The sequence below is a fragment of the Cyprinodon variegatus genome, unplaced genomic scaffold (assembly GCF_000732505.1).
Source record: "Cyprinodon variegatus isolate N-32 unplaced genomic scaffold, C_variegatus-1.0 Scaffold507, whole genome shotgun sequence".
In the NCBI taxonomy this organism is placed as follows: Eukaryota; Metazoa; Chordata; class Actinopteri; order Cyprinodontiformes; family Cyprinodontidae; genus Cyprinodon; species Cyprinodon variegatus.
The window spans coordinates 23019-48154 of record NW_015150960.1 but is presented as its reverse complement, the minus strand read 5'-3'; the positions used below and the strand labels follow the sequence as shown (position 1 = coordinate 48154).

The window sequence follows — 25136 nt, the reverse complement described above, 5'->3', positions numbered from 1 at the left end:
TGGATGGACGGACGGATGGATGGATGGATGGATGGATGGATGGATGGACGGACGGATGGATGGATGGATGGATGGACGGACGGACGGACGGACGGACGGACGGACGGACGGATGGACGGACGGACGGATGGATGGATGGATTAGTTATGAATTTCTAACGGACAAAATCAGACAGAGACATGCATCTTGAATCTGATTGACCTAGATGGGAACATTTTTCAGAGATGCAAAACAAAGGGAGCTCGTTCAGAAAAAATTACTCTCAGATGTCCAGGCGGACTTTATTAGGACAGACTCTGACACCCTGAGCCACTGACTGTTACACTTTCACAGCCACTTCAGACTTAATTTCCAGAACATTTCATCACTTTTCCCTAATTAAATGCTGAAAGGCTGGGGCTCAGAAGGAAGCAAATTAACTGCTGAATAGCAGTGAGTTTTGGAAAACAAACACTTCCAATTGGCTCCAAAGGAGGGAAATCTGAGCACACATGCCCGGCAGTGCTCTTTTATTCTTTGTAAAGTGATTCACATGTAATCAGATGCACAGTTAGTGAGGCCCATGCTTCCTATTTCAGTGGCAGAATGATGAATGGGTGTTCAAGGCGAAGGATGGCATGATGGACAGAGGAGTATTGCCAGGATAGCAGGAGGAGGAGTGGAGATCTATCACACCAAGGTTAGAAACTTCTCTGGACTCAAGCTGAACTTTTAAATATTCACTCTTGGTTAGTTTTTCATATCCCTAAAAATTCATTTTTTGCACAGGCTTCAGAGAATTAAACATTCATAACATATCAAAGTAATTAATGGTAATCTTGGAGTACATTTGGGGATAAATAAGCTTGTCGGTTTCTGTCTGTGAGCGACCGTGCAACATTAGGATAAGATGAGCCCACCCTGTTTCTCCCTGCATCCTCTCCTCTACAATGCCCTTGTTGCTTCTCTTTCCTTGGGGAAAGAAAAGCTTAATAGCTGAGCTTAAAAAAGGCGGAACCCCTGGAAACCAGCAACAGTGAACAGCAATCAGCATTAGCAGCAAAATAAATGCACGTCTAAACGACTACTGTTAAATTCTGTTGAACCAATACATAACGAGAAAAATGTATGGTCTTTATGATTGTCAAAATGAAAAAACCTCAGCTGAGAGAAAATCTTGGGAGGTTTTTATTTAGGACGCACAGAAAACAGCCCAAAAGATCTATTGTGGTATTTGGGGATTTTTTTTTCTTCCTTGTATTCTGTTGCAAGCATTTCAGGCTCAGCTGGTATCCTAAATGTGCAGAGGCAGCTTCACTTTGCAAAAAACTATATCTGGAATCAGTCTACTAAAGGCTTTATTAAATCAGGAATCTTGATCAAAGCAGACAGGCGGCTTTAATAAAATGTGAACCTGTGTTTTCATGACCTTCAACTTTTTGGATAATTTGGATAAGTACCTGAATGGGAAGTTCTATGTATTTACTTATAAACAGTGTAATATTTAAACTTACCTGTTTGACAAACAAATACATATTACAAGCCTTAAAAAAAACCCACAAGACACCTTCAGGATTCATTAACACCAGGCAAAGCAGAGTGCATCCTATTTCTCATTCAGCTCTCTTTATTACTCCGATTCATCTAACTTATTTTTGCATCTCTTAACAACCAGTTATGATCCAACTCATCCTTTGGGTAATTTCTTTTCCTTCCTCCTATCCTTTTCCATCCTTATTATGGCCCTTATTCAGCCCATTCAACCATTTTAATGCATCTTTAATGTACCATCTTATCCCATGAAAACAGGTTTGATGATTCCGCCAAATTCCTTGGTCACACACACCAAGGGATGTTTTAATCACAAACATGTGATTAAAAATGGCTGCCAGAGTGGGACAATTTGAACCCCTTCCTGGTGGCAGCTTAGTGTGGACAGGCCAAACTGCTTCACCTAGGGTAGCCAACTCTTTCAAAATTTAATAAGGGACACTTCTCGGCCGGGCATTGTCTTCCACCCTACCGACATGAATCGAGTGAAAATCAATTTATTTTTGCCTTTTATTGTGTATGAGAATTGATTTTGAAGACAGTTTTTGTAAAAAGTTCCTTTTTTAAGGAGCAGTTGGTAACCAAATTTAACTAGCCACAAACTGGCATGTTTTCATATGCTAGCTAATGTAGGACTTGATTTTTCTTCAACATGAATGCTCTGAACAAACAAACCAACAACTTTTGTTTTTCTACCACTGAGGTTGAAAGTGAAATCGCATGTGCCCTCTGGGCCACCGTAATTTGATCAGGCTACTCATAAGTGCACAGCCTGCCAAATTTTGAAAGGGCAATATATTTTTAAAAAAATGGGATGCCATCACCTCTCATCCCCCCTCAACTCAAATACTGACTACACCACTGGAGTGACCTTAAGAAGCATCTGCTAAGGTTGTCTGTCAGTAAAGCTCGTTACACAAAATCAAGAAATTTGTTTTTGTTCTCAAGGTGGAAATTTTTCCTCTGAATATTTAAGCTTTCTGGGAATCTCAGTTCCCAAACTCATAGAGAATCCCATCTCCCACTGCAGCTCACGTTACACCTACAAAATACAACGCACCAGCAATGCAATGGCAGAGGAGGGATTTTTAAATTGATACCATTTATCTCTTTTTACCAAACATATTCAGTCTACTCTGCCTCCTCATTTCTTTACCACCTCTTTTCATGCCACCCACCATTCTTATCACACTCACCTTTTACATTCCTTCTTCTTCAACCATCCCTTTTTGACTCCCTTCCCATGCCTCTCACCCATGTGAGATACACAACCTTATTTTCCACTCATTCCTTAGTCTGTATGTTCCATCCCAGCCTGCTTCTTTCTCTTCATCTCCAGTTACAGCTCTTTTTTTTCTCCATATTTTGCCCTCTTTCCTTTTTGAGACCTTTTCTTTGCAGTGGTTCAGTTGAAGTCAATATATTGCCTCAGTTCATTCCTACAAATAACCATTCATTTTATGTTTTTTGATCATGAGCTGAAGCTAAACATGGATTACCTGTTCCCCCACACTCTTTAATTAAACTGTGAACTCATATTGCTACAGCCTAGTCCATCCTAGTTGTAGTTATATGACAATAAGTGGAGTTTTAATGTGCCCACTCGTACAGACATAAAAGAGGCAGATTTTTTCTAAAAAAAAAAAAATAAAAAAAAAAGACAAAATACATTCAAACTGCTGTAACATTTCCAAAACTACATGAAAATTCTGTGTTATGCTGGAGGAAAATGGATTTATATTCCCTTCTTATGAATATTTAACCCCCTTTTTGAGCCTGATTCAGAAGGAATGAGGTCAACATAACTTTCTTTCTAAATCTCTTTTTTAGCTTCTAATCTGATTGAAAGATCAGTCGCTAATTATGTGAGATTGTCGCACATCTACCTTTTTATATAAGGATGCATTTTGCCAATTCAAACACCTTCACCATTAGCCTAGAAGTGACAGTCTCATTTATAGAGCAGTGATAAAAATTTCATATCCCAACATATAATAAATGGATTAAAAGTTATCTCTGCCACTCCAGTTGGAGACAAGTCTAACTTTCTGTCCAAGTAAAGGATTATCCAAATGTCTCCTGACCATATGTGGTTTAAAAATAGACTTAGTGACTCATTGTTATAAAGGCTGAGGCGCATTGAAGCTTAAATTGTCTTTATTGTGGGTGTAAGTAAAATAGAACTCATACAGTTTTTGCTTTGTGTGCATTTTTATGTAAAAATAAGATGAAAGAAAAGGAGAACAGAATATCTAATATATCATATCATAATATGATAAAAATGTATAAAGCAGTGCTTAAAATCCAGCTCTCTGAATCCAATGTCTGAGATCTTTAAGTAAAGGCTCAGATCATAAATAGGTCAATAGTAATGGTGTTGAATCTGATGGTGGTTGAAATATAAAAAAACAATAAAATATAAATTAAATTTCAAACTTAACTTTACCAATGCATGAAAAGCAGTTCTAAAATATAATGAAAAGAAATTTAGTTGAGAAATTTAGTTTAGTTCAGTTTAGTCAAAATAAAAATGAAATACAAAAATCACAATCAGGGAAATGCACCAATGCATTTACATCTATGGGCACTTTGTGCAGGCCAAACAATAAAAGTCATGTTTTATGGACCAAAGCTCCGGATAGAATCTGTTCATGCAAAAGGAGAACATGGTAATTCTATGCAGAAAGAATATTGACCAGGATTCCAATCCACAGCCTTTTTTGCTGCAAAGCAACATGGCCACCAAAAGCTCAACTGTACAGCCATCTTTGCAGTGATATAATTAACACTTCCTTCCATATCCATTGCTGTATTATTTAGTTCACTGTTGTTAGACCCAGATTCCAACCTGGATTCAAACAAAACCGTTAAACTCGTTCTTATCCAGGCAACATCAACCTGTAGAGGGTTTCCTTTTTATTTAAAAGCTTAATGAAATGTTTTGCATTCCTGTTCTAAATGAAAATATAGAATATCAGTATCTGAACTATCTCTAAGTAAGTAAGGAAGGAATGTTGCAACATCTGCGTTTGTGTAATGACCTCAGAAACTTGGACCCAAGGATCAGACAGACAGTTCAGGACGGTTTACAACAAGCTTTATTTTAGAACCAATAACTTGGCGAGCAGCTGATCGTCAGCGGGGCGGATAACTGCATTCACTGCAGAGGTAGAAACACAGGTCAGTGACTGAGAAATAGGACTAATAATGACAAGGAGCAACGTCACTGATCTGGTTCAAAGTCAAGTCCGATCACAGATGAAAGGGAGATAGTTAGCAGCCGTAGCCGCTTCCAGCGCACCAAAAGATGATGAGCTAATGTTAGATGACGCCAAGGGAGCAACAGTGTCCTTTAGGAGAATCCAAGCCGAGGTCAGGGTCCAGGTTTGGTTACCAGCAGGAACCAGGAAGACAGTGCAAAAACACAGTCAACAGAGCAGACAGGGGCAAGGCAAAAAACTCCAAAATCCAAAACAGAAAACAGCTCAGAATCAGGATAACAGACAGACTTACCTGAAGGCTAGAGTTACTCTCAAAGCAGCTGTAAAGTGCCTTGAAACTGTAAGGTGCCTTGAGATGACATGTGTTGTGAATTTGGCGCTATATAAATAAACTGAATTGAATTGAATTGAATAATTGAATAATAATCTGGCAGTGGTGGCTGAAAACAAACACATGAAATGAGCAAGCCAGCCACCAGTGCCAGGATCATGACAGAACACCGTCCTCAAGGGCGGGTTCCAGATGCCCCAACGGGCTGATCAGGCTGTTCCCTGTAAAAGGCCCCGATCAAGTCTTTGTCCAGGATGAAACGGGCTGGGACCCAAGACCTGTCTTCAGGCCTGTAACCCTCCCAGTCTTCTAAATACTGGAGCCCTCTGCCTCTCCTTCTAGACCTCAAAAGATGGACCCATTAAAGAATCGGGCTGGCGGAGGTGACCTGGAGGTGGGCACAAACCTGGAGGTTTTCTCTGGTTTAACCCCAGATACATGAAAAGTGGAGTGAATTCTTAAGGAATTGGGGAGGTGGAGGTGGACGGTCACCCGGTTCACCACCTTGGTGATGGGAAACGGCCCAATAAAACGGGGAGCCAGCTTATTGCTGTCCACCTTCACAGGCAGATCCTTGGTGGAAAGCCAGACCTTTTGACCCACCCTGTAAGCGGGTGCCGGGACCCTCCGGCGGTTGGCAGCCTTAGCTTGACCAACCAGGGTCTTAGAGATGGCCCTCCTGGCCCTTCTCCAAGCCCGCTGGCACCTGAGAGCAGAGAGGTGGGCCCAAGGAGCCTTGGACTCCATCTCCTTAATGGTGAACACCAGTGGCTGTAACCCAAAAACAACAAAACGGAGAGAGTCCAGTGGTGCTAGAGGGGGCCAAGTTAATGGCATACTCGACCCAAGGGAGTTGGCTGGCCCACTTGGTGGGATCAGCCTCACAGAGGATACAGAGCTTTGTCTCAATTTCCTGATTCGCCCTCTCTGTCTGACCATTAGTTTGTGAGCGAAAACCAGACAAGAGACTAACAGAGACCCCTAAGAGCAGAACTCCCTCCAGAACCGGGAGACACCGCCCCAGCCAAGCACACAACATCTGATGATGTTGCCTTCCATTAGCGCCAGGTTATTTGAGCAGTTTGGTGAGATTAACTCCAGCGTTCTGAATCTTGTTCTGTTTTTCTGATTGTGACCAGTTTCTGCCCTTTGGATCCCGAGTTTTGCTTTGCCCCTGTCTGCTTGTTTGATTTGTTTTGGACTGGTTCTCGGATTCTACCGGCTTCTGAACTTGAATGTGGACCTGTCTTTTGACTCTGGCTTTGGATTTCCCCTCAAGGACACTGTAGCTGCTCTGCATCGGCTAGCGCCTGCTCTGCTCTTTCTCTAGGAACTCTGGGGGCGGCTGCCGCCGCAAGCTGGGGATTTGCCTCTCGTTTTGGATTCTATTCTTTCCTCCAGAATCCGACTGAACTTTGAATCAGGTCAGTGACTTTTGTTCCTAGTCATGATCAGCCCAACATTCAGTCACTGACCTGTATTTCCTATGTCTGCAGAGATCCATCCCGCAGCTGATGAGCATTTGTTATAAACAAATGCTTTGAACTTTTCCACTGCCTGTCTCGCCTCGAATTCTGGGTCCAACCTTCTAAGATCATTACACTATTGCCTTTTTTTATTTACAGCTATGATGAGAAACCTCTGAGACTCCAACATTTAGCCAGGCAAGGTGTTGCCCTTATAAGGTGTTATATTGTCAGTTTGTAATAATGATACAGGAATGCAGGCATGCAGACTGGTGGCAAGCTTGCGGTGGTGGTGAGGACTGAATAATGTCGGTAACAGACAGAACAGAACGGTACAAGGCTTGAGGAGACAGGTGGAAGCAGATCCAGCTGCTGACAGGCTGAACAGGCTGACTGCAGACTTATAGAAGCAGATGGTGGCTGACAGTCTGGAAGAAGGCTTTGAGCACACTAAATGTAGGGTGCACAAACTGGTGAAAGGCAAAAACAGTCCAGAACATGACTAGAATCAGAAGCGAAAGATATTCAACGAAGGAAGACAGGTAGTCAGGAAGGTTGGTGTTGTGCACTGACACTGGAGTAATCTAGTAGGCAAGAAGGAGACAATCCGGCAAAGACTGGTAGTGAGTGGTACTTCAAAACCAGTCAAACAATCTGGCGGTGTAAATTCTGTCTTCTAGGTTATGGCAACCACAAAACAGGCTTAAATTGGAAGGCTACTAGACTTCTACTCTTGCTTTTGAAAACGTTTTGACACCTGTCCAGGAGTCTTTGCCAATCTTGTTGGCCTTGAGCAGAACAATCAATTGTTGGATCGCTGATGTACTTATTTACTTTGCATGAGGGGCTAAGGGTGGCTATTTGACTCACAATGTGCTTAGGAGGATGAAACTCCATGCTGCTTACATATATAAGCCCTCCAACTACAGATTGCTCTTGTGCAAGCCAATGTTATTGACAAAGACAAAGTTCTGTTGTCTTCCAAATAAAGTGTGTTTTGTGGTAGTCAAACAAGAAAGATTAATGACACCAATGGCCTTAATGAGTTCTGCCCTGGTGCAGCAATGAGCTTTGTATCTGGTGATATTTATTTGACCAATCCAAAATGACATTGGGTCATCTGCTGAGATGTGTTAGTATCCCGCTTCTATCGGTTGAATTAAGACACTCAGTCCAGGGAACCATCCAGGGAACAGTTAAATTAAGAAAATTAACAAAGTGTGGGACACCTTCACACAGACTGGGCGTAACGACATCATCCAGTTTCAAAGGAGTGTTTCAGCGGCAGTATACAGTAGCTTCATTATTGAGCTAAATCAGCAGAAAAAAAGCACATAATGGAAAGTCGGTAATAGAGTTTCTGTGGATACTTTGGTGTTCATATATAGTTGAGCACATCCATCTCTTCACTATTTTGTCTTCAGATTCAAGCTCTTACGTTGTTTTTCTTTTTCTTCTTCCACTTAATAAACTTGTCTAACATCAGATCTTCTCTTCCTACAGGCATTCACACTGCAAGTGAACCGCTCAGGGGTCTGTATACATCATGGTGAGATGAGGATTTATAACCATACCACGATCCAGGGTATTTAATAAGAAAATATAATGAAATGCAATACATACAAAGATAATGGGAAGATTATGATGTGTTTTTAATTAGCAAAGCTCTCATTGGAACTAGTTTATGGCTTTAATTTCTATAGATGCTCATTTAAAAGAATCTTTTTACACATAACTGTTTTTGTACTTCATCGGACCACATTGTGAGGCAGTATGTAACAGTTTACAACTTAAGTTACTGCATCCGTGAGCATCACTCAGTAATGAGACTAATGAGGGACCTTTAGTTTATCCCAGATTTAAAGGGCATTAAGTCATATGTGACCTTTATGGCTCTGCAAAACTCAGCATGAACACACGCAGATCATACATCGCACTGTTCTTGTGTATTCCTTACTGACTCGGAAAAGAAACGAGTCCTGACAGTTTAATAGCATGTTCCATAATCAGTGACCAGGGCTGAAGAATTCCTGCACATCGAAAGGCCATGAGCTTGTCCTCTTTCAGTCAAACACCCACTGTGTCCCTTCATTTCTCAACCTTTCTATTTAACATAATTTTCACATTTCTTTTCACTTTGTCTTCACTTTCCTTCTATCAGGTTGTCTTGCCTGTACTTCCTTTGGGGTCACTAATTTGGAAATATTGACGCACAGTGGACCCCCCTTAGAGCTCTTTCATCATCAGGTCCTAGTTAGGAGTACAAAGTGACAGAACAAACACCTTTCTATGTTTGGTGGCTAATTGTGCTCCAGCATATCAGGTCCTGGTGTCAGTTACGATGATCTATGTGAACCAAAAGGGTGGAAGTGCTTTCAGGGAGTTTAGTTTTCAGGAAGTCACTCTCAGGAAGCCATGAGTGTCTGTTTTATCCAAGGGTTTTATTTCTTTTAAGTATTAACCATAATTTTTCTTTTGCTGCATAACAAACAGTCTCATACTACCATACAATTGTTAAAAGAAAAATTTGAAAACCTTTGAAATGCCCTGTCCTAAATCCTTAAATCTTCTGATCACTGTAAATATTAATAATTTTGCACATCAGGTGATGGATATTTACTGAAATTTTGGGAAACTGATAAAAACAACAATATCTTCAAGGAACAAAAAAGTGCATATTTAAAAGATATTTCTAGCTCGCTGTAAAATCCAACGCAAGCAGTGGTATCATCTTTACTATCAGTGCTAAGATGAATATATATAGATTTAAGGTTTTAAGGGTCAGGGTTGACTATAACTTCAGAGAGATTAAGTTTTTTTTTTTTTTTTTGAAGCAAGCCGTTTTGGTGGTTTTCCGCCGGGTCCTGTGATTTGAAGTTCTGTTTTGTTTTATTAATATCTAATGTTTTTAATCAGGACCCTAACTCACAAATAATTGAAAGAAATTCTCAAATTTGAAATAGCTGTTAAGTACAAAAAAAAAAAGAGTATGTCATCTGAAATGTAAAAAATAACTTACATTACAAACTACCCCCTTTTTTTCCATCCATCCATCCATTTTCTTACACGCTTGTCTGGAGTGGGGTCGCGAGGGGTGCTGGTGCCTATCACCAGCAGTCAATGGGCGAGAGGTACCCCTTTTTTCTAGAAAATAAAAAAACTGGAAAAATAACTATATGCATATCAGAAGATTAATCCTAGATTTGCTGTAAAGTCCTCTGCAATGAAATCAAGGCTTCTGTCTCCTGGGTTACAGGTTGATTGACATCAACATCTGATCATTTTATGGAAATTTGATGCTCTCTGTTTCCTTATTCTGGTTACTGCAGGGTGGAAAACAATGCAAACTCAGAAGTGACAGCACATTGAAATTACAGCCTAAAAATGCAAAGTTAATGACTCATATGCCACAGTGTGAACACCAAGCCGACCAAACAGACAAAAGCCTCCAGGACTGTTCTGTGTTACGCTGATATGCATAATTTATTTCCTCATAATTTAGAGGGAAAACATCTACTAAAGGCTGATCCCTATTCTCCATATTGTAAGTTTGCTCTGAGGGGATCCAGTATCTGTAAGTTTTTAAAACACGATGAAGACAAGTATGTGAAATTTGAGAACTCTAATAAAATAATAAAGACGATCTTATGTAGGGAAGAACTCTGGGTAAAAAAAATTGCAGTCTACTATAATGTAAAACCAGTTGTTTACTTTGTAGGAAAAAAAATACTTATAATATTCTATCCAGCAGTTGAATAAATGTGACAGAGAAACAATGTATAAGAGCTGTGTGTGGGAATGCTCAAATTTGGCTAGCAGCAAGCTACGCAGCAGTGCTACTATTAGCTTGCGCATCAGCAGTAAAAAAAAATTACAAAGCTGTTTGATTAAAGTTTTTGTTTTATTTTAGTCCCTCTTTAATCAATAAATGCTCCATATACTGATAAAAATGACTTCTGAATCAACGAGGGGGGAGTTTCTGATGTTGTCTAGCAGTAAACAGGAACAGCTAAATATTAGTTTTCATCTGTTTCCTATACTTTAATCTGCATCCTCCTCTAATTGAACGACAACCTGATGTTCAAAGTTATGAATAGTAATCATTATGATTTACAAAAGAATTTCTAAGAATATTAAAGTATGGTGGTGTTTTTGTGTTCTGACACCTCAGGGCCTCCGTATCAAAGTACTCAGGGTGTTGAATATTACAGGAATGAACACTTCTTTAACAATCATTTAATTTTTTCTAGCTCTTGAATAAAACATTAGGTTCTAATTTTATTCAAACTCCCTCTAATTTTACAACAGCTTAAAAAGAGAATTTTTTAGGATAACTTTTGTTGGTATATGGATAAGATAAACCATCCTCTTTGACATAAACTGAAAGGTTAAATAATTAAAGGTATGTTAAGGGTGGAGGAAAGCAGTGAGAGTGGAAAAATACTGTTCAGCTTATAGAGACACAATATCTGAGACAGTTATTCTTCATAGGATTGAATTGGATAATGCAACAGTCTGTAACCTAGTTGATTAACATAATAGAGCAACAGATTAAGGTTTGGAGACTCACATTTCCTATCAGGTAATATATGTACATGTGATACCACATATCTCTACTGATGTCATGTGAGACAGTTGAGACCATAAGCTTTTATAGGAAACAGATTTTATACAGCTTTTCTTCAAAACAAACGTTCATGATTCAATGCTCTTTTTTGTTCCATGACCCATTGTTATGGGGAATGAACCTCAGCACTGATTTCTGTAATTATTCCTCAAAGACCAAAGGTAATGAAAGGGTCATCGCTCTTCTTACAGTGGATCGCTTCTGGGTTCAAAGAGCTTATAGGAGACGCAAGAGTGTTTGACTGTAGATGGAAAGTCTGGCCAATGAGAGTTTAAATGCTTAGGCCATTTTGTGAAGCTGCTAACTTGCACAGCTTTGGTCTGTGATGTAAAATTTTCTATCTTAAATAATATTCTTAAAGCAGCAGTATTTATTTATAAGTTTGTGTTTAATAAACATGATGGTTATTAAACCATCATGTTAATTGCTTCAATGTAAATATGCTGTTAATCTAAAGACTAACCAAATGTTTTTTTATTTTTTTATGAACAGTTTGGTTAGTCTTTGCACAGTTGTTCTGAAAACATTAGAGTAACCCACCTGATTATTTCAAAGTTTAACAAAGTTAAAAGAAAATTGTTGAGCCTCCTCATAGCTTTTTCCCCCATAGTAAAAGGCAACAAAATAAACAAATTATCAGTGGAGCCCAATTATTAACAGGTATGTTAATAGCAAGCAAAATGCCTCAATATAAAACAGATAAAGCTTCCTTAGTATTCTGGACATTCAGAACATTTTTGATCCATTTCCTTTTGTGTTTATGCTTTTGAGACTTAGAGAAAATGGTTTCCAGTTGCTTTTAGATTCAGAAATCAAACAGGACCTTTGAAATACTCCCAACTGTATTACCTTTGATGTTATTTTTTTTGTAAGATTTGCCTTTATCTTAACTTGGCATCTCCCCTCAATGCACTCTCCCACCAAGATGATGCAATTCAACCTGTTGTATTTTCTATTTTTCTAGTCCTTTTAATAGTTAGACCAAATGTAATTTGCCCTGAATTCAGTTCCTGCTTTCCTTCCAAATCTATTTCAGAAGTAGTGCTATAATTAAGAAACAGATTCTGGATCTGCTTTAACACCAAATGAAAGGCATGGAGATATTGATTACAGTCATTGTCAATTAGTCCCTTCAGTATTTATGATTCTCTATTATTCATCCACTGAATTTATTTTGCTCTGAGCAGCTTATATTATGTCAGCTGAATTTAGATGAAAATTTAATTAGATGTTTTTAAATGTAAAGTTTTCTGACAATCAGAATGTGCCACAATTTCCTGCCTTTATCCACATTTTGCCATTTAGGATATTGATATTAAGGGCAGAGAAAATTTGTGATAAATGTTGGGGGTCCACACTCCCTTCTTAGTGTGAATATAGGCTAAAACGACTTACTAAAACCTATGCAAACAGCAGCAAAAGATAATTTATCAAAGATTATATTGTTTTAACATTGGGAAATTGGGGTAATAGTTGCACTTAGAATCTGATAAATAAAAATGTAACTTGGCTAAAAAACAGAAGGGTCATCTCTGCAGGACAACCATTTGCTAGAGGATGTAAAAAGTGAGTTTAAAGCTGAAATGAACCATTACTTTGTTAAAGGAAAGCTTTCTCTCTTCGGTTCGTTTTTCTGGAAAGAGATTAGTCGGGACAAACTCTTTAAATAACACCTAACAACTTTAAAGGTAGTAGGTATTTTTAGCCATATAACAAACCTTTACATAGATTATTATTATTTTGAGTGTGGTTCATCATTGATCATTTGGAGGATGAAAAAAGACTCACAATGAAAACTGTTAGCAAAATCTTATGAGCTGCCAGCACTGATATAATTAGGGTGTTTTAAATTCTGGATCAAAGCAGCAGAAAATCAAAGCAGCAAATGAAAATATCCATAGGAAGCAATACTGGCAAACATATGTAAGATTGATTTTGTTTAATAAAACAAAACCGTCTTAATTGTGATGGGAATCACAATTTACACAGATACGTAGTTCTCAAAAGGCTCTGATAAACTATAATTAAAAAAGCTTAACCTTTATGCATCAAATACAGTTTTGCTCAGTTTGTTGCTATTATAACTGAAAAAGCAAAAAAATTAACCAGTTTTATTTACAAAAAAAAAAAAAAAAATCAGTGTAGCCACTAATTTAGGTGTTAGAAAATTCACCAGCATCAAGGTTGAATTGGCAAAAATTTTACATCAAATTATTTAATAATAATGCATCAAACAATTTCCTGTTCACAGACAAATTTAGAACAGATTGATTTAACATCTTAGTTGATCAATTGGAGGCTTACCTTGGAGGCCAGGACTACTTTTGGTCATTTGTTAGCAATGAAATCTAGAGAACAAATACCAAAGATGGGTTCCATAAAGGCTTTGTCCAGATTTTCTTAGCATCTATATGCTCCTCTCACTAAATTACAATTCCTTTTTTTGTAGTCAGCAAAATTTCATAATTTCAATGATTGAATGAATACTACTTTCTTCTAGATCATTGCAGAAAAAGTAGATATTATTGTTTCTGTGCTCAAAAATGCTAAACCAGAGATTTTTTCCTTTTAAGAATAAAACCTTAATGTTTACTGCAGCTTTCCCATTACTGCCTAAGATTATTTAATCAGATCATTTTTATGTTTTAGCTATATATTTCTTTTGCTTTCATTTTTTTACCCTTCATTTCTATAAACATTTTGCTGCATTCTTGGTGTTAATAAATGTTTTAACCTCTGTCCCTTTATTTTTCTGTGCAGGACTTTTAATTACCTTGCATTTGAATGGTGCATAGTAATTGGCGAACGAGGCTTTAAATTGATTTATCTAATAAAAAAGCTTTTATTATCAGCAAGTGATAATTAGGCAGGCAGAAAAGATATAGTTAAAATATATTGTTTATTTAATACTGTGCAGTTGCTGCAAAGAGTTCCCATGTTCCTCTAAATAAAATGCACCAAGAGATTCTAGAGGGTTTGTTTTTTATTAGAACAATTAAAATAAAGAGATAAAATCTTTATAAAATCCATCACTGAAAGCAACAGATAAAACTTGAAAAGGTTTGAAGCATAGAATCAGAAGCAAAGTTTGAGATAAGGAAATAATGAATGAGGTTGAAGGTTGGAGGCAGAAAACAAATGCACCGAATCGGTCTGAAGCATCTAAAGTCATACAAGGCAGCTGATTTTCAGCAATGTTTTTTGAATGTTCTCCTTCAGCTGGAGGTTATACCTGGACGTTATGTGCATGTTCTTTGCTCTTTAGCTGTACAGACTTGACCAATGTCCCATTTCCAGACCAACCAGAGCTGGTCACTTGCTGCATAAGGCGTTCAGGGTCTGTGCTACTTGAACGCATGGGACTGTTTGTTTTATGTCCTACTGTTTGCATGCACACCTTTACTTTCTGCGGTAGTCGGCCGCATAAGCTCTGTGGTCGTCCTGTTCAGGGAAGCGGTCTCCATAGCTCCTTAGGATGTCCTGGAGGCTGGGCATTCCCTGCGAGGGAGGTGTATAAGCCATATATGGCTCCTCCTGACCGCTCTGGTAGGGCTCAGCCTCATACTGGTCCTGTTCATTTGGCTCGGACTCTCCGCCCCGGCTGTGGTCCTGCTCGTTGTGATGTTCGGGCTGGGGCTGCTCTGGCTCGTAACGACGCAGGCGGCAGTCAGGGTCATACTCTGGGTCACAGTGAGGATTCTCTGGCTCCAGGATACCGCTGCGTGGGCCCTCTGGGTTCTGGGATGGTTGATAGGCCTCCGCAGGGTAAGGAGTATGACGAGGAGCTCCGGAACGAGGTTGGCTGGGCCTTACTGGAAAGCATTCACTGTCGTAACCAATGTAACAATCATAGCCTTCTTTGGTTTTACCCGGTGGTCCCAGAGGGTGACGCTCCTCCTGGGTCGGCTCCTCATAACTGGGATTGGTAAACTGGTACTGCTGACGGGGTGGGAGAGAGCTCTGACGATTCATGGCATCCCGGAGAGCAGAGTAAGGATCATTGGGGTTAGATTCAGGAGCAGACATGCGAGGGGCGTACGGGTCATTATCCTGAGCTTGGGACATGAACTGGCGGAGAATGTTGTATGGATCAGTAGACTGAGGAGCGGCTGGGTTTGGCTGCTGCCGGTACATTGCATATGGATCAGTAACTCTGTTAGCATTAGCATAAGCATCTCTAAACATGGCGTAGGGGTCCTTCTGCTCAGCAGGAGGAGGAGCTGCACGAATAGATGCAGCTTCATCTCTTTCACCGCCTCTGTATTCCTCTGGGGGAGATGAGAACCTGGTGGCTGTCAGAGGGTTGCAGTTGTCTTCAAAAAGAGGGTTGCAGGATCCGGGCCCGGCATGGGCCGGGGGGTTAGGAGCACGAGGAGCCTGAAGGATGGGGCCAAAGTAAGTACTAATACTGAGAATATGAACGAGAAGTGAAATTTAGATGGTATGGTAAATACTTACCATTAGAGAGGCTCCATAGGCACAGTAAGGGTCCCGTTGAGGATCACAGTTGGGGTACTGAAGGTAGAGACCAGAAGGGGCCTTTTGAACTAGTTTAGGGGTGCAGGAAGGGTCTTTCTTGGGGTCACAGCCCAGGTGGCTGTAGGATGGGAGGGGACCGGCAGAAGGACGATAACCATAAGCAGCTCTGAGGTGGTACTGCAGACACTCCACATCATCAGCAGAGCAGATGCGCAGCAGCTCAGCCTTTTGCTCCTGAGTCAATGAGATACAGACGCGGAAAAAAATCAGTTTGAACAGTGAAAATCTATCCCAATTATTCTTTTGATAAGAGACCTCACAAGTCTTCCCTGCTTTGATTTTGACTTTCAAATTAAGCTGAAACTGCCAACGCAGTTTAGCAGACAATATGTTTGCATAATTAAAACACATAATCTTACCCTGGAAAGGAAAGACATTGCAGAGGGAGAGTAATAATAATGTCCTGATGCTGGGTCCTTTGCTTGAGGAGCAGCACGAACATACAAAGGAGCAGGAGCCTTTGCTGGAGCTGCAGGGGCAACCGAGACCACCAGAGGCATGTAGGGGCTCTTACCCTGGGATAGAGCCATATACAAGCAGTGAGCATCCTTTGTCGGGTCACATGTTTTCATGGGTGCTGGTTTAGGGGGCTCTGGTTTGGATTGAGGCCTGGCTGTGTAAGATGCCACGCAGCTGGGATCATCTGAGTCAGCACAGGACTTGTATATCTCCCCCAAGTGGCGCAGGTAGGCCCTGTAGGAACGACGCGCCTCAGCGCGGTTCTTGTTCTGGAGATAGGCCAGGTAGATCTTGTCCATTTCCTGAACCTGGGAAGGTGCAAGTTAGTGGTTACTAAAAAGAAATTAAGCAGGAAAATTAGACATTAGGAAAGTGGATCAGTCTTGCAAGAGCTTTCTTTAAATGGCTGAAGGGGTGAGGAAAAAAGAATGTCCTGGGTTTGATTCCCAGTCTGGGGTCTTTCCACAAAGAGTTTGTATGTTCTTCCCATGTCTGTCTTGGTTCTTTGTGGATACTCCAGCTTCCTCCCACAACATGGCTGTTATCTTTAAATTGCCCTTTTGCTGTGATAGCGTGCATGACTTTATGTCTATGTATTGCACCACAATAGACTAGCGACCCTTCCAGGGTATACCCCAGCTTTTGGCCAAAGACTGCTGTCGATTAGCACCCTGATAGATAAGTGGCAGAAGATGGAACATAATGCAATCAGGTATGAATTATTGTATGTATCTGGTCACTAAAACAGGCAGAAAATAATACAGGGAATTCCTAAAAGCACAGTTTTTGGCAACACACATTAATGCCATAAGGCTATTGATGTAACAAACATAAGTTATGTTAGTTATTTCTAAAAAGATCCTGGGAAATGGCTTCACATAGACTTTTTATATATATATAACAAAGAAATGTCTTCATTTTATAAGGTGGAAACCTTACTTTTATTGTAATCAATGGATTAAGATTAAATGGGAGAATTTGCAAAGTGCTAAAGGAACACAACATTGAGACAGCTGGTTGAGCAGTTGGTTGCTATGGTACTCCCGTATTTTCTGAAAAGAAGGAAAGTCGGGATTCCCAATAAACAGCATTGACCAGAAAGTCTAAAAATTAGGTTAAGACCAAAATAAACACGTATTTGTGTAAGTAAAAGGTTACCTCTCCCAATTACACATGTATAATTGTATGACTCTGCAGTTTTTCATGGAGGACAGAAATGCCTGTTTTAAGAGATCATTTTATAGAAGGGCATTTAGGTCTGTGTCTCTATGTTGTTTTGTGACAGACCCCTGTGTTCAAAACAACAAAAGAAAACTCAGATCACTCAAAAAAACCTTCACTGGCCCTTGCTCTAAAATTATTATTTTAAATCAAAACTGCATAACAAAAATTAGCTGCTTAGAAACCTTAACCTTTTAAAACCTTTCTTAACCTTGATAACAAAAGCCAACCCATGAGTGACACAGACAGAATAAATCACTTGTTTATTTTATCTATTTAGGACTGTTTTGCTATATTTACCAGTCTTCTGAGGACCAGCAGGCCTTGTGGGGACCAAAGGCCGGCCCTAATGTGACAGATCCCCCATTTTCAATGTTAGAGATTCAGCTCAGAGGTATGGTATGAATTAATGTTAGACTAAGGCTAGGGTTAGGAATATACTGGCAATGGGTTAGAGTAAGGGTCATGGTTAGGCTATAGAAGTGGGTTAGAAATGAATGGAAGTCAATGAAAAGGCCCTGCAAAGATAGATGCATATGTGTGTGTGTTAAACTCACTGCCTCCTGGTTGCCGTTGTCTGTAAAGTACTTATACCAGGCCCAGAAGTCAGAGTGTTGTTTGTACCAGCTGATATTCCTGCGGTTACGGATCAGCCTCCTGTGTAAAGCTGCAGCTTCTGCCTTTTCCTGGATACTTGCCCCCACTGAGAAATAACCCAGACAGAAGGCCATGAGTCAGACTCGTCTGGGCATTTTAAGTATTTGATAAGACACTTCATGACCTAAAGCTGTTTGTCTATTCTAGTTCAAATATAGTGCCTTGTACAGTTCTCAGTTCTTGTAAAACCCACACATCTTTTTCGCCATGTAATTAACCAGAAATATCGCTGTTTTTATTAGGCTTTTATGTAATAGAACAACTTAAACTAAGGCTAACAAAGGTTGAACAAAAATAAAATTTTATGAATATATAAAACACATAATGTACAATTATATTTAGCTGATATTTACTTTGATGCACCTATATCCAGCCTAATTAATTTCACTTAAGGTTCTCCTAATTAGTAAGTGGAGTCCAGCTGGGTGTAGTTTAATTTAAGCTTAAATCACGCTGACCTTGTAGACACAAAAAGTCACAGATAGAGCTGTGGAAAGGCAGGGTTAGCTTATCAAAAATAACCCAATCTTAAGATCTCAAAGATCTTCTCCTTTAAGTCCATCATCTGGAAATGGAAAGGAGGTGGCACAACTACAGACCTAAAAGAAATGACCGCCTGACCACGGCTAACAGAAGAGGAAAGAAGAACAGTAACCAGAGAACCAGTTAAGAGGCTCAACGTGTCTCTGGAGGAAGTGCTGACATCCACCGCCTAATGTTTACTACCTGCTCACAGAACATCTATTAGTCATGTTCTTACAGGTCTTTGTAGAAAAGAGGAAGGCCGCCTAAATAAGGAATTACTTGGCCAATAATGCCGACCATCCTTATGGTGAGACATAGTGGTGGATGCTTCATACTTTAGGGAAGCCCTTCTAGGGCAGAAAAAAAGGAAGAGTTGATTTAAAGATTTATGGAAGTAATAAGAGGGTAACTTTGGAAGCAAAATCTTTAGAAGATGCCATATTTAGACAGTGACAAAATTTAGAGCATAGAGACTAAGATATAAAGGAAAGGGCTTGCTTTACAGCATTTCCTCCAGCTGAGAATCTATAGTAAAGCTTGAAAACTGATGGCGACTGATGGCGTTCCTTTAATCTGGCGTCGGTTGAGCTTTTTCTAGCAAAGATATACAAACATTTTAGCATCTATATGCAGACAAGTGCATATAAATTTTGTTTTACAAGATACTGATTGAGGGACTGATTATGAAAGCATGGAACAAATTGCTTTGGTCTGTTGCATAAAATCGAAATAAAATACAATACAGTATCTGGTGTAAGGTAACAGGCAAGGCCTGCATTTTAAGGGGAAATGGCAGACACAGCTGACATATTTACCATCTCCTTTAGACCTTTGGCGTACAGGCCCTGCAGACGAGAATGCTGCAAACAGAGAAAAAAGCAAAAGTAAATGACATATCCAGAAGTTAGTTGGCTAAACTTTGCTAGCTTTTTCTTTTAAGGATTTATAATTTGTCTTTAATGCAATGATAATATGACATTAAACCTCAAACACTTAGGGGCTCATATCATTCATGGAGTGGGCCAGGAGTAATTGGCTCTGCCTGAAGCTGAATCGGCAGCTCTTTGTAGATTTTATAGGGACGCCTGTAACATCTAGCCTCCTGTTGCGCGTCCAAAACGCTGTATGTGCACAGACCTATCTTTGTCTGTGTGCACATGTGTATCGCACGGTGTGACCCCCATACGCAGAGGGGAAAAGCAGAATTAGCTCTGCTCCTGATCTCTTTCATCTCCCTGGGGGAAAGGTGTTAATCCCTTACAGGGGGGAAGGAGAAAGAGGAATAAAAAGATCCAAAGATTCAGGATGACGTGGCCGAGGTCCAAAGCGGAGAAAACATCAATAAATGTTCAGAGTTGAGGAGAAGGTTTGATGAAGAAGGCCAGGAGGTGCAGATGAAAGCTAAATTAAAGGGAAGGTGACCTGAGGTGATGTGGTGATGTGGAGAAAGGGGGGTGGGGGTGGGGTAGCTTCTGTGTATCCGCTGGATTGTTTTTTATGAGCTCGTAAAAATGAGAGAAAAAAGCATTTTGCACATCTGGAAATAGCTGAGCTTTAAGAGCAGAGCAGGAGGTGATGCTGACAGGTACTGATTTTTTAACGGGAGCAGGAATGATGAAAGGAAGCCCTCTACCCCACCCCCTTTCACTCCTCCTTGGTTAAACTGGCTAAAACACTTTTAAAAAGAAGAAAACTCCCGATCAAGTCAGGGGAGCAAACTGGAAACAGGTGGCATAGGAGCTGAAATGTTTACTGGTGATTTATGAACATCAGAGATATGCCTTCGAGTCGGGGCGTGATGTACGAGCTGGGTGCTGAGGCGACGACGTGGAGGTCAAGAGCCTTCACACACAGGACCTTGAGACGTACTAGTTGAAGATATGAAACTCATCATTAATTTAGAAGATTTAAAGAACTACATATGATTAAACTAAGAAAATGGCCTTGCTGGTAATTCTTCCCAAATCTGTGTTATGTAGCCAGGAAATCAGATCAGATAAAAAAGCTAATCTTTAAATGCAGCGACATAATCCCACAATGAAAACTCTAAAAGAGACTTCAGAGGCGGAGAATAACGATCTTAATAAATAATAAAATAAATGTTTTTCAAGGCATATACTGGCACTCCAAACAAATCCAAAAGTAAAACTACTAATAAAGCATTATTTATTTATTTATTATTTTGCCTGAACCTAAATGTACGTATGAAAAGAATTGAATTCAGAGGCAAAAGTTGTAATATTCCCCCTTTGCACAGGATATCTGCCCTTAGACCAACACTAAGTAAATTTTCAACCTTCATATAATATTTTTCTAACTTTTGTGATAGTCAGTCGACTTAGTTAAACGTTTCTTATTTTAAACATTGTCGTTTGACATTGTTCCCCCACAGTTAGATTTATTACTTCATTGCTATTCATCTTTCACACATTCATTAAAAACAGAAATGTTGTTCAAGCCAACTGCAGGCGACCGGGAGTTCATGATTTTACCACACTATGGGCTTTACCAGGCTGGTCCTCATGGGAAATGCTGTCTAATTTCAGGAAAAACAATACAGCTTTTCTCCACTGGGGGGAGCCAAACTCAAAAGTTCTTTAGTACTGCTTTAACACCTCAAGGAAACCAAACCAATGACTCTTTACCACTGAAGTTAACGGGTTAACGCAGGTTTTTCAAACATTTGGCTCTCTTCCCTTTAGCAAAAAAAATTGCATCTGACCCCTCGCTAGCAAGCTGGCTGGCCTCTGTTCTACCGCCATTAAGTGTCTTGTGTCTCGTGACGCCAGTATGCTGGTTATGGTTGATGATGCCATCAGTACAACAGAAATCAGGAAAGTAAACAACAGAGAGCAACATGTAAGGAAGCCAGGGCTTAGTAAGTCTGCTTTATTGTTTTGTTCTTTGTCCATCTGAGTCTCTCCTACCAGTGCTGCACCATTTTTTATTGAATGTAAGCAGATTTGTTTTGGTCTGTCATATCAGACACGACTGGTGCAAGGTTGTTCAATGATATCATGTAAATTATCGGGTCGACCTGGGTCTTATATTCCCACTGTATGCCGATCAGAGTCAAGCCGTTTGAAGACCATTTTAACCCAGGTCGCTTAAGCCGCTTTCCCGCTGAAAACCTGGGTTTTTAAAACAATCGGCTTTTGGCTCTTTTCCCATTTGATCAAAAAGCCGAGCCTGACCCCATGCTAGCAAACTATATGGCCACTGTCCCCCACCACTGTGTGTCTGATGACGGTATCACGCTGGGTGAGCGAGCACTGATGCTGTCGACAGTGCAAAGGAAATCAGGAGATTAAAGAATGGAGAGCAACATGTAGGGAAGCCAGTATTCCTTATTATTTTTGCTCTGTTAGTGAACCCCTCTCACCAGAACTGCTACATGTTTATCGAATGTAAATAGAGTTGTTTAGGCCTGTTAGATCAGAAGTGGCGTGATGTGTTGACATCCGTACATTGCGTTAAATGGTGTCATGTAATTTTATTGGGTCAACGCGGGTTCGATGTTCCCACAGCATGCTGATCCGAGCTGAGGCGATTTTAACGCAGGTCGCTTGCCGAGTCGTGAGCTTTTCCCACTGTCACTAACAGACGATTGTTCTGGGTTTAAACAGGTTTTTGGCCAGTGGGAAAGGAGTATTACTGTACTGTTTGCCTTTGCAGGTGAACAAAACACTTTTGATGTGTAAAAATTAGTTATATGTTTACATGAAAAACAAAAAAAAAATAAAACGTACAAAAAAAAGTACAGATCTCAATATCATTGACATTCCTTGTAACAAGATAAACCTAATTAAAGCTTTACGGCTTGCCTTAGCTGCCTGGACTGGAAATGATCATTTAATAAATGAAAATGATTGAATTTATTCAATTGAATTAATACAATTAATGCATTAATATAAAATGATTAAATATTTTATTTTAAATTTAGGACTTTTTTTTTCAAACAAAATCACTGCCTCTGGGATTATTGAGACAAAGATATGTGAAAAAAGAAGCTATTTTTCAGACCAAATAGTAAATAATCTTTTCCCCAGGGTATAGATCTCATGATCCACACCTCAAAAGGGGAAAGGAGAAAATATATCCTATATAAGAAAATATGTAAGAAAATATAACAAAGGAGAGACAGAGGTTTGTTGGTCTCCATAAATGAGTAAATTGGATCAAGAAGAGAGCAAAACATAAAAACATGCCCATAGCCACAGTCGTAGCCATAACCAAATAATAAAATATTGTTTTTGGAGGATGTTGAAGAATAAAATGCCATTATATCCCACTATAAGAGCACTGCAAAAAGAAAATCTGTGTCGATTTAAGGTTTTCTCTCCCTCTTTCCTATAATGAATGTGGTGGCTGCCACACATAATGGACTTTATCAACAGGACTAAGTGCATTGAATTTTCTCTTTTGCCTACAAAAACTGCACCACTTTGTTGTAAAAATCTCTGTTATGACTGAGTAAATAAAGAAAAGGGATAAGATTAATAAATGTTGTTTCTTTTCAGGACTAAAAGGATTAAATGAGTCTCATTTTCCCCCTGGGTGTTATCCTCCTGATCTAACCATTCATCATTCTTGTATTTAATGTGTCAAACCTTAAATATGCTTTTTATTCCTGATTCCTGATCGAGTCCCGGCAGAGACCTGTTCAATCACCTGAGTATCAGTGCCACAGAGCGCTTTTATCATTTGAAAATCAATGCAAATAGTGACTCTATGCTCTCCTTCTGAATGTGCAGAGTTGCAGAGGCTCAATATTTTCATAAACTTCCACCTTGAATACTCAGTTATCTAATGCTGCTGGAAAGTGATGAATCGAGCATGTTTTACTCTCCTGCGATGCAGAAATACGCTCAGGATTAATTCAGCAGTAACCATATATATCCAGAGGGTCAGATGGGAGTTTGCCTTAATGAGAAATGTCACAGCTCTTTAAGCCAGATTGGACCCTCTGTGCTACAAAAGTCAGCACCTTTGGGTCCAGAACTGATCTAACTGACAAAATAAATGATTTTAAACAAAGCAACAGTCTCTCCTGAGGCTGCTTCTGCTGCTCGCTGTCATCATGCAAACCCAACGCCTAATTTCTAGTAAATAACAGCTTGCCTTATAATAGAAATAATCATTGTATACCGGCTGACATTTAAACTGTGCTTTTTTAATGAGCTCCAACTTCACTAAACTTTTAATCCAAGGGACATTTGGAGACACTTGCATACTTTTGCACTTGTAGTTATCTTTTTAAAAACTGCATATTACAGCACTCTGACGCTGCTTGTAATCCCCGACTGTGTACTCACCAGGCAGCAGCATCATAACAACAAAGGTGGCGATCAGCACACCACACAGCCTCCTCCGTTCAGCCATGACCGTGCTTCTCACACTCCTGCAAGGACTAAACAAAAAGTGAAGATTAGTTTTCAAAAATCTGTTTGACTTTGTCTTTGTCTGACTTTTAAAGATGTTCTACCTTGTTTGTTACTGCAAAAACTAGGTTGTTAAAAGTGTTGTTTCACCCTCCAGTCAATGATGTTTCTGTTATCTGGTAACTCTTCTCTCTGCTTTTGCTCACCTCACTGCTGCTGAGGTGAATCCCTTTAATACTTGTGCTGCTGCAGCAGCTAAAGCCTGTGCTTTGTCATCATAAGACTAAAACCAGGTGTTTTCTCCCACAAAACTAACTTCTCAACCTTGGAAATTACCCCAAACTCCTGGTGTAAACACAGGCTTCACCATGTTTGGCCTCTTACCTGTGGGTTTTTTTTAATCTGTTTTGTCCGTCTGTAAGTGCAGCCTAAGAGAGCCCGGATGTCTGTGTGGTTTGTTTTCGACAGGGACTCCCGGAGCACAATGCTGTGCTCTCCTCACAGACTGTCTAGGTTTCAAGAAATAACAAGGTTTTTAACTGAGAACATCGTCTCAGCCACACATAGACCACCTGAGGGGGTCGAGGGGCTAACTCGACAAGATTGGCTTGAAGTTTTGGGCCAATCAGGTGTCTTACAGGCACAGTAATTAAAGGCAGGATAGGAGAAAGTGGGAGGTGCTGGAGAGAAGCTGGAAACGTGGAATAATAAGTTGAAGAAGGCTGCTTTTTTGATTGGATTTCAAATGGGGGTTTAATGATAGAGTTTCTACTAAGTTTCAAATACATATTATTTTCATGCTTTTTGGTTAATAAGGTACATATGTTTCAGTTAACTTCATTCAGGGATAACTACAGGGGGACTGCCAGTCACCATCCTGAAAGCTTTACACCTGCAGTACATGAGAATAACATGCACTGGAAAAATCTAGAAAAAATAAGTAAAAATTTCTTAAATTAAGGGTATTTACCCTTATTTTGAGTAGGTTTAACAAGATGATTTGCCAATGGAATTAGTATTTTTACTCTTAAAATAAGATATTTAGATAAAATGCACTTGAAATAAGACAATGCAATTGCGTTTCCTTATTATAAATGTGAATTGTCTTTTTCTATTGGCAAAATGTCTCTTTTACCTCCTCAATCCAAGTACAAATGCACTTATTTTAAGAAAAAAGGA

General features: G+C 39.6%; 1 protein-coding gene across 2 annotated transcripts; it reads right to left on the bottom strand.

Moving 5' to 3' along the window:
* Positions 1 to 14056: 14056 nt before the first annotated feature.
* Positions 14057 to 24471, bottom strand: LOC107094807 (AT-rich interactive domain-containing protein 1A-like). 2 transcript variants are annotated; one of them, XM_015390654.1, is made up of 7 exons: positions 24062 to 24269; positions 23892 to 23986; positions 19392 to 19436; positions 17952 to 18097; positions 16074 to 16481; positions 15634 to 15888; positions 14057 to 15552 (listed from the first exon to the last, which is right to left on the bottom strand). In XM_015390654.1, exons 2-7 carry the CDS (start codon positions 23956 to 23958, stop codon positions 14575 to 14577), a joined length of 1899 nt encoding a protein of 632 aa, XP_015246140.1. In that variant the 5' UTR covers positions 23959 to 23986; positions 24062 to 24269; the 3' UTR covers positions 14057 to 14574. The 2 variants fall into 2 exon arrangements, with proteins under 2 accessions (XP_015246140.1, XP_015246139.1); XM_015390653.1 differs by lacking the exon at positions 24062 to 24269 and adding an exon at positions 24342 to 24471 and having other exon boundaries at positions 14058 to 15552.
* Between the last annotated feature and the right edge of the window lie 665 nt (positions 24472 to 25136).

Bases quoted from the DNA above. Each gene is read 5' to 3' on its own strand.
- LOC107094807 (XM_015390653.1), bottom strand. From the start codon at position 23,958: ATGGCTGAACGGAGGAGGCTGTGTGGTGTGCTGATCGCCACCTTTGTT. The intron at 16,482-17,951 runs GTGAGTTTAACA...GCACCTTCCCAG, and splicing joins ACAACGGCAACCAGGAGGCA to GTTCAGGAAATGGACAAGAT. The intron at 15,889-16,073 runs GTAAGATTATGT...TCATTGACTCAG, and splicing joins CAATGTCTTTCCTTTCCAGG to GAGCAAAAGGCTGAGCTGCT.